The following is a 19074-nucleotide window of genomic DNA, read 5'->3' on the forward strand; positions in this document are numbered from 1 at the left end:
CTATGTTATCCTTTATTGGCACTACTACAAAAAACCCCTATCGAGTCGCCTCTAAACCATCTTACACATCGCTTCAAGGGCGACACTACAGGCACCGACACAATAGGTACCCCCCTTACGTGTCGCCTATGGCCTGACGCATTAGGTTGGTTTGTGAGTCGCCTATTTCATTACAGGTGACGCATTAGGTTGGTTTATGAGTTGCCTTTCTCATTACAGGTGACGTGTTAAGTTGGTTTATGAGTCACATTTTTCATTACAAGTGACGCGTTAGGTTGGCTTATGAGTCGCCTTTTTCATTATAGGCGACGCATTAGGTATATTTTATGAGTCCCCTTCTTTTTATGAGGCGATGCGTAAAGTGATTTTTTGAAAAGTATAATTCTTCAATAGCGATACCTAAAATACAATTTTTTTTTTCTTTTTCCTCATTGAATTCACACTTGCCAGTATAATTAAAACCTATGTAGGACTTGAACCTACATCTATGTGCAATAGCACATTGTTCTACCATTTGAACTAATAGGCTTTTGAAAACATTTATGGCAAAACTTCTATAAAAATAACATTAGAAATATAAACATAAACATAGACAACATATAATAAAAAAGATAAGTGACAATAAGCCTTGACCATCATGCACTAACGATTGTAGGGAGAATTGTACCCATTATACCTTTAATGATAAGACTTCATTACTCCTAAACAAATAAATAAAGTAATGGCATTTAAGATACAATCATAGCAGTGCTTTAAATTACCAAAAACATATCATTAAAACCCACAGATGATCCTCCAAACATTATAACATGCTTCCACACTACATTTCACCATGAGTTTAACAATCAAAATGATAAGGTCAGCATCACAAAAACCTCTCTGTACTACAACAATATCATTAAGAGATCCAACCATTACATTACTTTACATAAACTTAGCAATGAATTAAATGAAATGACCATAGCTAGCATAAGAACTACGACTTGAAACAAAGCATACTAATATAAATTCACAGCTCTCCTCACAAGCATGACATATGGCATTGAGTGCATCAGGACAAATATACTATAAGAAGAACCATCTCAGTACTCTATGGTTTGTGCGTACCTTAGTGGAGTCAAGACAGTTTTTTATGAGATTCTCATATGATCCAGGCAAAAGTGCAAGACCCATGTTTTCATGCATCTCTTTGAATTTCAAACTAACATCCTCAACCTTTAAAGAGAAACATTAGGCATCTTAGAAACAAGTCAAATTAGTATATATCTAATCTTAGCATTTTATGATCAATAACAACAATCACTTTAAGGTAAAAAGCCATGAATTTTCATCTTTATGGAGGAATAAGAGCATAGCTATCACCATACAAAATTAGGACTCATATTCTCTAAATTGTATGTCACAATAAGCTGTCATAACACTATAGAATTAAGCTTCATTTTAATGTCAAAATAGAGTAATGTACAATGAAGCAGGCTTATCACTAGTCACAAGCCACAAAAAAATTGTAGTTTTCTTGCGACATAGATAATTAAATAATAAACCGTAGAGAGCATAATCTTCTATACGAAGTGTTTGTCACTTTATCTATTCAAGATAATTAAAAAATTAAGCAGCCTTTGCCCATACAGAGACCCTAGAGAGCATGATCTTCTAGATCAAGTATTCAATGTTGAAAACTTGAATTCCTTCATGCCAAGCATCATTAAAAAAACATAAGCATACATCATACAGCTATATGAGGCAATTTCTAAGACAATGTTTGCAGAATATACTACTTCAAGGAACAGAGAGATACTCCTTCACATATACTAAATCAAAATACTTTCCTAAGAGTATATTGTCATTTCCAATATTCATAACAATTCTAATGAGAATTCTGCATTCTAATGATATGAATCAATTTCGTGCACTATTTCCAATAGTCATAACAATTCTAATTCAACAAAAACAACTTATTAACCATCACATCATATAAAACCCGTGTTTGACCCCATAACATCATCGAAAACCATAGCAATTTGTACGCCAAAATTGAACAATATATGCTATAATTACCTATCACAACATTCTACAATTGCATTAACCTCCTCTTCAAATTGATCTAATGCCTAAAAAATCAATAAAAAAAACCAAAAATTAATCTTCATAATCTCATACAAACAACATCACAATTCCTAATTGAGAGAAATTGACAAAGAACGGACCTGCTGCGACACATCGGAAGCGCTGAGAAAGTCATGATTGACAGAAAGATGCGCTTCTTAATGGTAGATCCGAGGTTACGACGCGCCTGAGGAGAGTTGTCAGAGTAGAATGTATAAGTGTGGAGAGAGAAGTGACAAGTTTCGGAGAATCGAGTCGAGATTCTAGAACCTTCTTTAGCTTTCTGATTAATCCTACTATCAATGTCGTTGTTCCCATTGATGATTGCTTATCTTATCAATTTGTCTGATTGATTGAAGATGAAGATTGATTCGCTACAAATGTGCAGAATCTGGAAATTGTTGATGAACTTTTGGGGAAAATATTAGGTTTTTGAGCCGTAATTGAAGTGAGTTTGGTGATGAAATGGGGGAAATATTCAGATCTTGAGCAGATCTTGAATGTTGGAGAGTAGAGACTCTAGGAAGAAGATGGAGATGAGAGTGTCGCGAACAATGTTGAGTATGGAGGAGTAAGGTAAGAGGCGAAGAGAGGAAGGAACAAAAAGACTAAGGGAATGAATGAAGGAGCCGATGAGAGAGGGACAAAAAAGATAAGGGAATGAATGAGGTTTCTAGGGTTTTTGCTTGCTGTCAATAAAAAATGGGCAAAGGTGTCGCCTGTAATAATACAAGACTATAGGCGACTCGTAAAGTAATACTTTATGAGTCACACATGATGAAAGACGGGATGCGTATAGGTAACGTGTCGCCTATTATAGTGTAGGTGACGTTTATGACTTTCAATTTATTTTTAGATGCCTTTTATGTGTCACATGCTTTGTATGAAGCGACTCTAAAACCTTACGTATCACATATCAATTTGAGGCGACTTTAAAAGGGCGACTCCGTAGGGTGTTTTTGTAGTAGTGTGGCTTGATGATTTCCTTTATTATCTATATTATATCATGATTGGATGCTATCTCCTATTAGATAAATTATACTTCCTCTGTTTTTTTTTTACTTGACTTGTTTCTTTTATCACGTTTGCCAATGCAAAACTTTAACGATCAATAACTTCAATTCTCCATAGGTAAAAATCATAAATGTTATATATTATGATAGTATTTATTGAGACGAATTCAAAAAGTTCTTTCATGAATATGTTTTTCCTTACATATTATTCACAAAAGACGGTCAAAGGAGGAGTAGTGAATAGTATAAAAATCAAAGCGGCTCAAGTAAAAAAGAACGGAGGAAGTATCATCCAGCTAATAGAGGATATATCATCTAGCCAATAGAGGATATCATCCAAGCTTTAGAAATATCATCCAACCAATAAAGGATATCAAATAGCTAATAGAGGATTTCATCCAGTCAATAGAGGATATCATCCCGCCACTTGAGGATATCAAAAATCCGTATTTCGTCAATTCGGACTAACTTCCTCAGTGGACTAACGTAATACCTTCTCTAAATAGTAATACTAATATACTTATGACGGTTACTATAAATCATAATATATAAAATTCAATGTAATTATTTATTTATTAGAGATTATAGATTCAATTAAAACTAACTCGAGCTTATTAGATTTAATTAAAACTAAGTCGAGCTTATTAAATTTAATTAAAACTTATTAGGATTTATTAAAACTAATTAAAATAAGTTGGACCTCACCGAACATATTGGATCTGTTCAAATATGTGGATAGTCTTTTTTCCCAATTTAAATTAAACTTTTTTTTTTGAAAGAAATTTAAATTAAACTTAGTAACGTAGAGATTATTTTTTTTGAGAAAAGAATGCAACCTTATTAACCCTTTTCTACTTAGTTTAATACTAGCTTTTATAGTATGTGATACGTGCATTACACATTGATAAAAAATTTAAATAATAAATTTTAATAATATTTAAATTTAAAAAATCAATGAATTATGATGAATAAAGCTTAAAGATACTCGAATATGTTGAAAAGTTTAATCTAAAAAAATAGATAATATAAAGTAAACCAACCAATCATAGATAACTAGTTTTTGGACCCGGGCGATGTCCCGGGTTAATGCATGAACTAACTGATCATTAATATACATTGTAATTTATGATTTTATTTTCTTGTAATTAAATTTGTTATTCATATTGTCATTTGCTACATATTAATATTTTGTATTCAAAAGATTACATAAAGAATCACGTAGCTTGGTGGTAAGACATTTAGTTCTTAAATTAAAGTTGTGAGTTCAAATCTTGTGGAGAACTTTTTTTTATAATTATTATGAGTGCATGACATGTAATGTAAATCAATGAAAAAAAAGCCACGTGGCATTATGATTACTTGAATGTATGACGTGGCGTAGTGAGAGGAGCTTACGTGACACGTGGACGTTGTTAGAAACGCCTTGTAATATATTAGTATAGATATAGAAGATTGTTACCAAAATGCGTAGATTCAATTATTATAGAGTACATATGTAACTAGTAGCTATTCAATTAATGTAACCAACAATAATATCTTAGGGTGAGGGGTAACTCAAGTGGTTAGAAATTCTCACCCGATGCTAGGAGATAGTGGGTTCAATTCTCAATCCCGCCCTAATGGCTCTCTAAATACAATTTTAAAAAATCAATAATATCTGATCAATTCCTTATTAAGGATAAAAATAATGTGCAAGATAATAAAAGTAAAAAAGAAAAAAGATAAGGTGGATATATCTATACTACGTGCATTACACAATAATATCCCGTGCGAAGCACGAATATTATAAAAATAAGAAAAAAGATGTATGCGACCCTAAGGGCTGCATATAAGGAGCTAAAAGCGGAAAGAATAGACAATAAATAAACATTTATTACACCGATTTATCGATAAATTCTCAACTTAATACTACAAAAGGAAGTATGTTAAATTCTTATATGCAACCCTTATGGCTGCATGTAGCATTACCCTAAAAATACTCTATAATCGTTTACATTATCAAATCATATTATCACTAATAAAAATATTTAAAATCTTTGTATTAACATAAATAAAAATGCAAAAATTAAAATAATTTTATCAAAAGAAAATTTATGTCTACAACAGAATTTAGTGAATTTGTAATTAGAAGGAGTAATCACATAAAAGCATGGTTAACATTTGCTCTCTTTAAGATAATCTATATGTAACATTTTTTTTGGAGGGAATATACTTAATGTATTATATAAAAGTATTTTGTAGTTAATATTAGCTTTTCTAAAATAAATAAATAAATATATATATATATATATTAATATTAATAAAGTGAAGAAAATTGGAAGAGAAAAAAAGTTTGAGAGGGAAAAAATTGAAGGGAAGCTGACATGTGTACAATTTAAAAAAAAAAAGATGATATCAACGGTTGTTATTTTAGTATTAACTAGTTTTTTTCCCCGTGCAATGCACAGATTTATAGTAATACACTACTTATAAACAAAGAAAAATAAAAAAGTCAATTAAATGAATTGAAATAAGTTTAAATGAGATGACTTATATAATTTTTTATTTATTTAAATTCATTTAATGTCCACCCTTAAAACTCTATTGTTAAATATTAAATGGAAAAGGCTAATGAACGCCCCGAGGGCGTTGGATAAGCTAGTTAAAAGTAGAATGATTAAATTAAAATTAACATTAATCGACGCATGATTTTGTCATGCTTTCCCAAATTAATACCACTTTAGGTAAGATTTTAAATGTTTATCCAATGCCCCGGGGGCGTTCGTTAGCAAGATACATATTAAATATATAATTTAAAATATTTTTATAAATTATTGTAAGTTTTTATCCAGTAACTTTTTCTTTTTTTCATTCTATTTTTTAAAGAAATAAATAAATAAAGTGGCTGGAAAATTTTTGTTATGAATGCGACAAGTGTCATTTAGGGATAACTATGGTGATTATTTTAGTATATAGTATAGATTATAGATAGATAGATCGATTATAGATATAGGTGCCAGATGGCGCTCTCCTCATTTTACTACACCCGTAAGGTTAAGCCATGTGGCACTCTCTCATTTGATTCGATTTCACACTTTATTTAAAAAATATGGTTCTTACAAGATTTGAACCCATATCCTTAAGCTTAAAGTTTAAGGTACTAGCCAGCAGTAAGCTATTATTTTTTACATGCCAATCTATTAAATTTAATATTAATAGAGATTTTTATCATGAAAATAATGTAGTAACACAAGGTATCGTCCGTGCCTAAAAACTAGTTTATACAACCTCTGTTAAATGTTATGTGCAAATTTGAAATATTTTATATCTCGCAAATAATACCCCAAAGTTGCACATTACATTTAACGGAGGTAGTACATCAAATGAGTGAACGTACAATTAGATTAATAGATTATTTTATAGAAATCATTTAGGCAATTACTGATTTGTAGCAGAGAAAATAGATGAATTAAAAATCTTGTTGTGATTGGGAATATTTTGAGTTAATTGATAAGGGATTTTTTTTTTGGTGTTTAAAGAGCCACAAGGGCGGGGGTGATAAGGGAATTGATTCATTACAAATCACTGATTAAAACATCATAAATAACGAAGTATATATTTGATTTAGAAAGTTACTTGATTGTAAATTTGTGAAAGTAGAAGATTATGGAGGATTTTTTTTCCACTTATTTTTCAATATTGTAGTGTAAGACAAGAGGGGCATTAGTGTTTTTTTAGATAGTCAAGAGGGGTATTAAAGTCTTTTTAGATAAACACCACAACTCCTCTCTTGTCTTATATAATAGAGATGAATATTTAATGGTGCATAATAATAGAGAAATTTTTTTTTGGAGTAATAGAGGTAAGAATAATAAAACTCTTAGTTCGCTATTTAAATTAAGGGTACACAAGAACATATAAAAATAATAATAAAAGATAAAACATAAATAGATCCTACATTCAAATTTAAAAACCACCCCCTTAATTTTAATAGCTTTCAACTAAAACATATTTAATTAACTTTGAGTTGGGCAACGACATCCACCATTGAAGACCTAAGGTGGAAAATTGCCTCTAAAGGCTTTTCCTTAGGACCAATATTGCCACCACCTTTCACAGGTACATCCCAATCAAAACATTGGATAAGAGTAGCCAAAGCCAAAGTGATGTTCCTAATAGCAAAGGCGTTGCCGGGGCAAGACCTCCTGCCAATCCCAAAGGGGAAAAATTTGTACCCTTCGGTCTCATACGCAAACCTCTCCGGCTTAAACACATTTGGCTCATCCCATAGGTTAGGGTCCCTTTGTATTGCCCAAGCATTGACATAGAGCATAGTGCCTTTTTTTACATGGAACCCTCCAATAATGCAGTCTTTGGATGAGTAATGTGGGAATAGAAGTGGTGCTGGTGGGAAAAGTCTTATAGTCTCATACATTATCCAACTTATGTAGTTCAATTTTGGCACATCGGATTCATCTACGAGTCTTCCTTTACCTACAAGTAGATCAATTTCTTCCCTTGCTTTTGCGATGATTTTGGGGTTGTCTATGAGGTTTGACATTGCCCAATCCAAGGTTTGAGTTGTAGTTTCCGATCCTGCTAATAGTTGCATCTGATGTATAGATAATCATATGGCATTTATTAGTTGCATCCCCTCCATTTATTATAATAAAAGGAAATTCTATTAATTCCTACTTTGTATTAATTCCTACTTTGTATTAATTCATATATAGTATGACATCACCACATTTATCAATTTTAATATTAGGGGTATGAGATACATAGTTGTTTGGGGATGATAGTTCACTTTGCCGGTCAAAGGTTTCACCACAAAATCATGTGACAACAAAATAAGTATCTTCTAATTATTAAAAAATATTGAACTGTCTCATTTTATTATGAAAAACTAATGTGGGATACTTATGATAGTTGTTTGAGAAGTCTATATTTCATTAAATATTATGATCCCCTCACAAATTTTACTTTATATTAACGCAAGTCCGTTTCTTGTAATGAGCCATTGGTTATCCCTTTTTGTGATAATGATGATTTTGATTTGTTGTGAACCTAAATTTCAGCAATAATAAAAATAAAGGTTACTTAAAACAACCAACATAGTCAAATTTTTTCCTTACAATTAATTGCTGCATTTACTACAATTTCTATAAAAATTATGGCAAATTATTAAGGTAAAACCTTTTGTTATATTGTTTTTAATCCTAAAAATATTCTAGTAGTTTAAAGAGTTTCTAGTTTTCTAAAGAATAATATTATCATTCCATTAATTTATGTTTTTTTACTTGCCATTTCATTATTCTTATTCACCACTTCACTGACCACATAAAATTTGTATCAACTTTTTATTTAATTTTTTTAACATATTGCGACCTTTATCAAGTTTAATTATTAAACTTTAATTATTAAGTTTTAATGTGAATTTAAATTATATATATGTTATTTATTAATTATGAACTTTCCTTTGATTCTATGTTATGATTCATGTATGTAAGCAGAAATATATTTGGATATTTTTTTTTAGATTAATCTTATTTGATCGAATAAGATAGGTGATTTGATAATAAAAAATAAGAAAATATCAACTTCCATATTTGAATGGAACATAGCATTATTGTATATTTTTCATCATAATTTTATTAATTGATTATCAATACTAATATCTAAAATTGAAATTATTGAAGTATGTTATCAAAGTTGAATTGTCAAAATTAACTAAAATTTCGAGAAATTCACACATTGTATTTTTCTGGAGGCAAAGGCAGGAAACTTACCAAAATGAAACTTTTAATAAATTCATCGGTGTAGCAATTAGGTTTAGCTTCTTGCATGTCTAGCAATTGTTCAATCAAAGTTTTTGTCGCAACTTCCTCATTACAAGATGATCTTCTTAAACCTTCTCTACATTCATCAAGCAAATTTTGTAAATATTCATCCCTCTTCTTCCAAAGCTTTTTCAATTTTCTCTCACTTATCCATCCAAAACCTACCCACTTCAAGATGGGAAAGTAATCACACATTGTCATGGAACTAGGGGGTGTCAAATCCATGTTATCCCATGGCTTCCCATTTATTACCCTCATCACAAAGCTATGTGCCACCATATCAAAAATTTTATTTAAGTTCACTTTTTTGGTCCCACCCTCGGACTTGGTTAGAATCTCTAAGATCATGTTATGGATCTCAATTTTTCGGCTGGGGCTTGCTTCATTAACCTTACGAAAGGAAAACATAGTTGTGGCCCCAACACGTCGGAGATTTCTCCAATGGTCCCCATACGGGGACCATATGAGGATCGAAAAGTTGTAGCCTAAAATCTTACCAACAATGAAGTTAGGTCGGTCAGCAAATACGATGTCGTTTTTGTTGAGGCATTCCTCAACAGCCGATGGAGAAGAGATTACTAAAAGGGGCTGGAAGCCCAAACGCAGAGAGAAGATTGGGCCGTAACGTTCAGAGAGGGTAAGGAGTGTTTTGTGGAAAGGGGGCTTGAGTAGGTGTAGGTGGCCCCATATAGGAATTGATGGTGGACTTGGTGGGAGGTTCATGTTTGCTTTAGAGGGCCAAATGATTTTGTAAAGGAAGACTATTATTACAAAGAGAGATGGGAACAGGTACATTTTCTCCATTTCCATGGATTTTTGTTGTATGAATATGGGTGTTTGTGATAAGGATGTCGTTTTATTTGAAAGTGAAAGAGAGTATATATAATCAAAAGGGCAAAAGGTTAAGACATTAGGCCATAAAAAATATGTGGTCTTAGGTACTGGTCAAAGATGATGACAATGCATGTGAGACATGTGGCCTATAAGCTTGTGGCAGTTAAGGAAATAATAATAATACAATATTTTTTAGGAAATTAAAGATTCATAACATGAAAGGAAGATATTTAAGCTTAAAAAAGGGTAAGATGAGATTATATCCTTAATTGATTATTTTTGAAATGTAGTAAACATTTATTGAGGAATCATAAAACTGAATATCATAAATTTCCCAAATTGATAAACATTTAATTTTTTCATATTTTGACTTTTACCACACAAAAAAAAAAAAAAAAATCAAAAAATTATTTTTTACCACCAAAACTTCTAAAACTTTTATTTTACCCCTACTGTCAAGAAAACCGTTAAGTCTTAACAGTTTAAAAAAAAATTCGAATTTTGAGCGCAAAACAATTTCTTCATAGGTTTAGGGGGCATTTTGGTCCATTAGATCCAATTTGATGTCAGAATTGACAAAAAATGATCGAAAATGCCTCGTTTTGCGTGTTTCACTCAAATTGAGGTATTTTAAAACACGCTAAACGAGGCATTTTTTATCATATTTTGGGAATGCTGACCTTAAATTTGGAAACAAAGGGCCAAAATACCCCCCAAAATCCCTAATTAAAATGTGTTTGACACGAAATTCGAAAAATTCAAAAATTTCGTGGGGTTTTTTACAACAGGTGGTAAAAAAACAAATTTTAATTGGAAAAATGGAAACTAAAAATTCAACCTTTGCACGGTCTGACAATAAAAATCCAACCTTTCATTAATTTCAAAAAAATCCAACATTTGCACCCCGCCTTCTCCAACAGATTCATTTGACCTTTAACCTATTAAACAGGTTAAAAAGTTTTTATTTTTATTTCTCTTAATTTCCCTTCTCACTCCTCTTCTAGTCTTTCTCTCCTAATAAACAAAAACAACCCACCAATTCTGCCACCCCAACAACCCACCAAATTAAAAAACCAGAAACAACCCCAACAACCCACCACAAAACTGAAACAACCCACCACCTGCCGCCCCGAAACCCGCAAAACCCCAGCCCTAACACCAACCACCCACAAAACCCCAACCCTAACACCAACCACCCTAAAATCCCGACCACCCCAGCCACCAACGAAACTCGACCCCTAAACTCGCCCCCTATTTCTTCTTCAATCTGAATTGGCTGCTCCAACTTGGGCTTTGATTCCCTTTTTCAAACACCATCAAAATACATCATCAATCTTCATCATTGAATAACCACTGCTCATCATCACCGAAAATCGGAATTATCAAATAACCACCATTCGATCTTAATTAATGATATTTTTTTTTTTTTTTAATTTGGCTATTGTTGAATTGGGCGGCAATTGTGGTTTTGTGATGAGGGTAAGGGGGTGATTGGTGTTGTTGATTGGTGTAGCTGGTGACTATATTGTGTTGTGGACTGGTCAAGTGGTTGGTGTGGGATGTGCGTGAGATGATTGGTGTTGTGGTGGTGAGTGGTGGCAATGCATGTGAAGGTCGATGAAGATTCCGGGATGCGGTGTTCGGTGATTGTGGGGATGTTGTGCGTGAGTTCATCGGAGTGGTGTGGCTGTTCATCGGGTGATTGGGGTTGTTGATTGGTGTGGTTGGTGAGTTGATTGGTGTTGTGGGCACGCAGGGAAGGGAGGGAGGGGGAGAGGGAGTGGTGGCAGGGGAAGGTGGTGGTGGTGGAAAGGATTTTTGATTTTTTTTTTCTTTTGATTATTTTTCTTTTTTAATAATTAAAAGGATTTTTGTTGGCTGACACGTGACATATAACTTACAAATACCGGTCAACAACAGGTAATGGATCTTTATATGAAAGTGGGGTGCAAAGGTTGGATTTTTTTGAGATTAATGAAATGTTGAATTTTTATTGCCAGACCGCGCAAATGTTGGATTTCTAGATTCCATTTTTCCTTTTTAATTTTTTATTTGGTGGTAAAATAAAAGTTTCTGAAGTTTTGTGTGGTAAAAAAATAATTTTTTGACTTTTTTTGTGGTAAAAGTTAATAAAATTCTTAATTTTTTTATTGGAAAAATTTTTGTGACAAAATAAATAATAATACGAAGTATTTAATTTTAAGAAAAAGTTGGTAATGTAGTTTTAGACTTTAAAAAAATAAAAAAGAGAGAGAAGAAAAGTAGTTAATTTTTTGAAAAATGGAAACTAATAATCTCACCTTTGCTATTTCTACTCAAAACAATCTCACCTTTTCAAAATTTGGAAATACTCCCACCTTTAACCTCCATATTCTTAAAACAGGTCTTTTATCGATTTGTGAAATTAGTAACTTGCTTTAAAAAATGACTTGTCACATGTCATCTTCTAATTGGTCCATTTTTTTTCTTAAAAAAATAAACAAAACTAATCAAAAATTTCTTTTTTTTTTTTTTTTAAAAAAAAGCCTCCTTTCTGAATCCCGACCACCCAACAGCGCAACATCACCCATTGCTGCCGGCGAACTGTAGCCCCCCCCCCCTTCTCTCCGACGAACAACAGACCCTCCCCCACGAACAGAAGCCCCCCTCCCCCACCCCCATTCACCGTAATTAAAATAAAAAGAAGCACCTAATTCAAGTATGTCAACATTGAGTACAGGAATAGCTTCATCTAAGAACTATAACGATCCAATTTCTTAGTCAACAATTAGCGTAGTAATTTCTTGAACAATATGAATCCCCCACCCCAATTTAAGATCACAATTTCCACTTTTTAAAAAATGAATGCTAATTGATTTAACAAGGTTTTAGGGGTATCGTGGGTGGTCGGGCTTAAGGGTTTTCTGGGTGGCAGCGGTGGTTGGATTTCGGGTAAGGGTGGTCGGTTTAGGGGTTTTCGGGTAAGGGATGGTCAGATTTAGGGGTTTTCGAGTATGGGTGGTTGGATATAGGGGTTTTCGGGTATGAGGTGGTGGAGGGATGCTGGTGTGGTGGTGGCTATGGAAGGAGCTTGAAAGGGGGAGAATTAAACTTGAAGATGATAGTTAAAAATAAATAAATAATAAAAACAAAACAAAAACATTTACCTGTTTAATGGATTATAGCCTCTATAGGTCAAACGGCTTGTTTTGAGAATATAGAGGTTAAAAGTGGAATTGTTTTTAGATTTCGAAAAGATGGGATTATTTTGAACAGAAATGGCAAAGGTGCGATTATTAGTTTTCATTTTTCCTTAATTTTTTCGCTCATTGTTTCTCTTTAGAGTATATCCAATGGTAAGCTACAATACTTTTAGCATTTTTTTGGCACCTTGCCACATCAAATATTCAAACTATCTAGCATATTTTGTACGTAGCTATAAACTACTTCAATGGTTAATTCTTGCATATTCTAGATAGGAAGAAAAATAAATAAATAAGTTTTTATTTTATACATGTCATATTTTAAATGGGTGATGTTATCTTTGAAAAATCGAGCAACGTTATACTATCTCCATTTCATATTAGTTGCAACTTTGGAATACTTTATGTCTCACAAATAATATCTCAAAATTGCAACTAATATGAAACGGTGATAGTACATCAATTTACCACTCTAATAGTAAAAAGCTACATGTTTGCAATTTTAATTAATTTGCTAGCAAGTCCCTTATTGTATAACATCGGAGATGCTCTTACATCAAATTGTCTCTAAAGCATTGGATGTGAGGTTGCATACTAATCACTTCATTACTTAATAATTGACTAACTGTTATTGACATGAGTTTAAGAAAATGATAGGCAATGATCATAAAATGAGCTCTATAATGTAACATAGAGTTAGTGGGTTTGTTTTATTTTATCTAAGATATGGTATATGTAGCACTGTCAAAAACCGAACTGAACTGGTGAAACCAAACCGTTTCAACCGATCCGAATGAGAACCGAACCGATTAAAAACGGATTTTATGAAACCGAAAACCGACCCGAACCGCATGTTAGTAAAACCGAAACCGAACCGATCCGAGTAAACGTTAAACCATTTAAGAACCGAACCAAATCTAAACCGAACCGCTTCTAACCCGAAACCGTTTAAACTGGCATAAAAACCGTTTACACCGAACCGTTAACAAACTGCAACCCGTTTGCACCAAACCGCTTATAAACCGAACTGATTATAAACCAAACCGCTTATAAACCGAACCGTTTATGAACCGAATCGCTTATAATTCGAACCGTTTACAAACCACTTCCTACTAGGAGTATTTTGAATGACTCGATAAAAATCCGATTTTTTAAAATCAAAAACAGACCCGAACCGTAATTTAGTAAACCTAAAATAAAACTGATCCAAATAATGTTAAATCGTAGAAGAACCGAACTCGTTAACAAAACGAACCAGTTATAAATCGAACTAAAATAAAACTGAACTAAAAAAGAACTGAACCGTTTCTAATCGGGATAAAAACCATTAACAAACCGCAACCCGTCTGCACCGAACCGTTTACTACCCGGACCGTTTACAACCCGAACCGTTTACAACCTGAACCGAATTTAAACCGGGATAAAAACTGTTTACACCGAACCGTTAACAAACCGCAACCCGTTTGCACCGAACCGTTTATTACCCGAACCGAATTTAAACCGTTCAAGAACAAACCGAAACCTAATCGAACCGATAATTATTTAAACCGAACTGAAACCGACCCGTAAGACATTTGAACCGATTTCAAACTGACCCGATTTCTAACCGAACCGAAACCGAACTGTCAAACCGTTTTGACAGTACTAGGTATATGTGAGAGTGGAAAAAATTTAGTATGTCATGGTTCTCCCCGCGCGCTTAGCTTGTAGTTGCGTATTAATTATTCTGAAACGGCTGATGGAAAGAGTGTGCAACATCCTGACCCTAAATCAGGATGGGGCCTATTGTCACGAAATGTGCATTAATGGCCAACAACAGTCCTTGCAGACCAACAGAAGTTTTTCCTGTGCATTTTATCCTCACTCCTGCGCACCCTCAGAAAACTTCCTAAGAGTCACTCATCCTAAGACTACTCTTGAAAAATATCTTAGCATACGATCGAGCTCCCTAAAAGAAAGATGCATCATGTTGGTATGAGTAGTATACTAAATTCCTTTTAAAGCAATCATGAGGAATATTACAAAGTGTGCCAATTGTTATAAAATCGAGGAAGTACTGATAGAGTCATGAGTTTTATTATCAAGTAGTGTACGTTCAAATATGTCTTCTACTTACTTAGATCATACCTATTGAAAATGAGCGACCTAAGCGTTACAATGCGCAAATGAGAGTTGAGGTTGGGGAATGCTAGTAAATATAAATGTTTTTTACTTGCTCAACTTCTTATCTACAACTTGTCAATGTCTTATTTATTTTAATCCCTAATTCTCTAGTACATGTTATTACAAATAAGTAAAATTCATAAAATGATTTTTTTTTTTTGTCAGAAATCAATATCAATATTTTATATATTAAAATACACACCAGCAATGACACGTGTCATCTCCCGGTGTGTCCTTAGTTTTTTTTTCTTTTTTTTTAAAAAAAAATATTTAAGTCAAGGAAAAAAAATTAAGAAATTTTGTTTTTTACCACCTTCAAATAACGACTTCATTGAATTTACCACCTCCAAAAAAAAAAAAGTTTTACTTTACCACCTCATAAAAAATAAAACATCAGTTTTACCACCTAAGCCTAACTCCGGTGACGGAAACCGCCAGTAGGCCCACCATAACAGCTAGTTTTTGAAATTATCCCCAAATTCTCTCGATTTCCCTTCTATTTAAACCAACCTTCTTCATTTCTATATCAAATTGTTGAAGATTAAAGTTTTTTTTGCCGATTACAAATATTTAATTTGGGTAGTAAAGTTCATCTTATAAAGTTATAATTTGCTTATAGCTTGGTTTTTGGTCTGATTTGTATCCTCAATGGCTTAAGGATTGCAAACAAAAACGTGCTTGATCTTATAAATACCGAATCCGTGGATGAGCAACAACAATTACTTGTACCTGAGTTGCTTCAATTTCTGTTTCCTAAACCTGAATGTTATATGACTGAGGTTTCAGATTACAGACGGCGACGAAGAATAGTTCCGACTTCTGGAAAAAATTTGTACTCGTAATTCAGAGGTAGTATTGTCATTTCTACTACCAATTTTTCATTGAAACTAATTGTATTTGAACACAATTACCATAATCTAACCCTAATTTTACTGCCCAATTGAAATATCAAATTCCCCCAAATTAATTTACACTTACATGAACCCTAATTATTTACAATATGAAATTGAGTTGAATTAATAACAGAAAACATGCAATTTCAATTATACTTAGCAATTGCAACATAATCACGCAAAAAATTACAAAAAATTACAACAGAATGCATGAAAATTGCTTACCTTTTTGCTATTTGTCGTCGAACAGTTCAATTGATTCAGGGCCGAGTACAATCTTCAATAATTTGATAATTTGAGGATGTGGGATTGTTAAGGATCACCCAAAATCAGAATTTGAAAAGAAAATGGCAAAATAAATTTCAATCTTAACGAAATAGATGTAGATTTGAAGAAGTTAGGTTAAAATCAAAGGGAAATCGAGATAATTTGGGGATAATTTCAAAAACTAGCTGTTATGGTGGGCCCCACTGGCGGTTTCCGTCACCGGAGTTAGGCTTAGGTGGTAAAACTGATGTTTTATTTTTTTATGAGGTGGTAAAGTAAATACTACCTCCTTTAATTATTATGTGCAACTTTGGGGTATTATTTGTGAGATATAAAATATTCTAAAGTTGCACATAATAATTAACGGAGGTAGTTGTAGGGAATATTTCAAGCGTTAATCCCCTAGCTTGAACCCCACTGTGATCATACACTAAAGTACGGTGGCGTCCAAAGGGAAAGAAGATAGAGCAAAAGAGTCGCCAACAAGTTTTTTAGGAACTTGTAAACCGTTCACGAGGTGAAGGTTACACCCCTTAACGATCCAAGAGATCGTCAACTCCATAAGGTCTTGAACCAAATAGGGTTCGGGGATGAAGGTACAAATCCAACCTAAAAGAGATCGAACCTGCCCTAATAATAGGCCTCTACTTTATTCTGATCGTATTCATGTGCGGTTTCTGACTAACATACAATCAATAGAATTACCCTAAACCTATTTATCTATGTTGTTTGAATATTAATGCACAAATAAAACTATTATTGGCAATCACTTGAATTATAATCAAATTAACCCTAACAAGATTATTAATTATCTCATTAAGCGTGATTACAAGTACCAATTCCCTTTAAACATGCATAAAAGGTGTGATCAAGCAATAACAATAAATATAATCAAGCAACATAATAATAAGCACAATAATTATAACAATAATTATAATAACAATAATTATAATCATAATAACAATAATAATAAAAATAATCATGATAATCATAATAACCATGTTAAAGCATAATATTAGCAAGATCCTAGGCATGATACTAACAAGATTAATAACAAACCCTAGCATGTCACTAAGCAATAAAAATCAAAGCTTTAACCCTAACATGATACTAACATGAATAAATATTAGGAAGAACATAAAAGGCATCATACTTTTAATCATACTTGATATTAAAATTACCCTAGACATGATACTAGGAATTTATTGTTGTCACCCTAAACATCAAATTAAGGAAAACATCCTAACATGATACTAGGAATCATAATAACAACCTAAGCATGATTTCTATATCACAATATCAATTAAACCATTAAAGTACTTACTTGGATGCCTCGTACCTCATTCTAATAAAAAAAATACACACATTAGTAACTTCAAGGAAAATAATAAACAAAACAATTAAATTAAATAATTGAAAGAGAGATTTGGGACCAAACCTCAGAAATTAAACCTTTCACGTCTAGGGCGAAGGCAACTTCGAATATGGTTAGGTGTTTCTAATCTAATGAATGCGGAATTTTTGTATTTGTGAAAAAGCTAGTTTAGAAAAAGAGAGAGAGAGAGAGAGAGAGAGAGAAAGAGAGAGTAATCAAGAGAATCTTGATGAGAGTTGGTGAGAAGAAAGAATAAGAATCGGTGATTATAGGTGAATGTGGATGAAAACTGATGATTGTTGATGAATGAAAACTGAGTTTTTACGACGTTATTTATAAAGAAAATCAACCAAAAGATAAAATATCAAAACAGAGTTCTGGCGCAGATAAAATTGAATTAGCACCAACGCTGGCTATTGGCGCCAGACGCCAACATTAGTGCCAGGCGCCAAGCGTAGCGCCAGGCGCTACAGCTGGCGTTTGGCGCTGATTCAGAATTTCACTCGTTTTCTTAAAATCAGATAAAAATTGCCGTACAAGAGGATAAAATCGTATTTCCCTCAAAAAAATGTTCTTTGATTTTAATTAAAACTCTGAAAAGTCAACAAAAGTCAATTTATCAATGCTAATTGAATTAGGAATGAAAAAAACCTTCTAGAAGAATCTAGAAGACTTAAACCATTCCTAATTGCATTAGGAATGATAAATCTATATTAGGCCTTCCTCTAGATCATTGGGCTGCATATAAGGCTCAAACCGGGCCCAGTTCAGTAAACCGGGCCCGGGTTTGGTTTTGGGGAGACACAAATGGGTGTCTACAATAGTATTTTTTTTTGGAGGTGGTAAATTCAATAAAGTTGTTATTTGAAGGTGGTAAAAATCAAATTTTCCAAAAAATTATTTACAAATATCATATTATTTTTTTGTACATATTCCATATTAACACATAGTAATTATTATATTTAAAATAAAAGATTTATTCACAAATCTTTCTAAAAATAATTGGGCAATATATACCAAAAATCACGAGGCACGACCAGGCATCACGAGGCAAGACTCACAGTGGCCTGGCACGGCACGATGCCCACCTTTATAAAAGATGATGGAGTAATTTGATTTGCTTTACTAATCCTTTTTATTCAATGTAGTAGTATAAGTCAAGAGGGGTATTAGTTTTTAGGTAGGCAACATAGCTTGCCCCTTGGCTTATGAAATAGTACTAGATTTATATAACAATACATAATAGCAACGAAATTAGTAAAATGGAGTAATAAGGTAAGTAAAGTAAAAGTCTTAGCTCCCTATTTAATTAAGGGTACACAAGAACTTATAAATAAAGTGATAAAAGATAATAACAAATTGATCATACATCCAAATTTTAAAACCACCCTCCTAATTTTACTAGCTAATAACTAGATATAT

The 19074-nt window shown here is 32.8% G+C and overlaps 1 protein-coding gene and 1 long non-coding RNA gene across 3 annotated transcripts; both read right to left on the reverse strand.

Annotated features, from left to right (window-relative positions):
• Positions 1 to 727: 727 nt before the first annotated feature.
• Positions 728 to 3177, reverse strand: LOC110691474. Of its 2 annotated transcripts, XR_002505300.1 has the most exons (3): positions 2208 to 3177; positions 2059 to 2111; positions 728 to 1215 (listed from the first exon to the last, which is right to left on the reverse strand). It is a non-coding gene; the product is annotated as an uncharacterized LOC110691474 (long non-coding RNA). The 2 variants fall into 2 exon arrangements; XR_002505301.1 differs by lacking the exon at positions 2059 to 2111.
• A 3293-nt stretch (positions 3178 to 6470) lies between these two features.
• LOC110691647 (cytochrome P450 81D11-like) lies at positions 6471 to 10285 on the reverse strand. Its single transcript, XM_021868599.1, has 2 exons — positions 8888 to 10285; positions 6471 to 7710 (listed from the first exon to the last, which is right to left on the reverse strand). The coding sequence occupies exons 1-2, from the start codon at positions 9746 to 9748 to the stop codon at positions 7111 to 7113; spliced, it is 1461 nt and encodes a 486-aa protein (XP_021724291.1). The 5' UTR covers positions 9749 to 10285; the 3' UTR covers positions 6471 to 7110.
• Between the last annotated feature and the right edge of the window lie 8789 nt (positions 10286 to 19074).

Source organism: Chenopodium quinoa, unplaced genomic scaffold (assembly GCF_001683475.1).
Source record: "Chenopodium quinoa cultivar QQ74 unplaced genomic scaffold, ASM168347v1, whole genome shotgun sequence".
Taxonomy (NCBI): domain Eukaryota; kingdom Viridiplantae; phylum Streptophyta; class Magnoliopsida; order Caryophyllales; family Amaranthaceae; genus Chenopodium; species Chenopodium quinoa.

Bases quoted from the DNA above. Each gene is read 5' to 3' on its own strand.
- LOC110691647 (XM_021868599.1), bottom strand. From the start codon at position 9,748: ATGGAAATGGAGAAAATGTACCTGTTCCCATCTCTCTTTGTAATAATA. The intron at 7,711-8,887 runs GTAAGTTTCCTG...TCTATACATCAG, and splicing joins TTATTAAAAGTTTCATTTTG to ATGCAACTATTAGCAGGATC.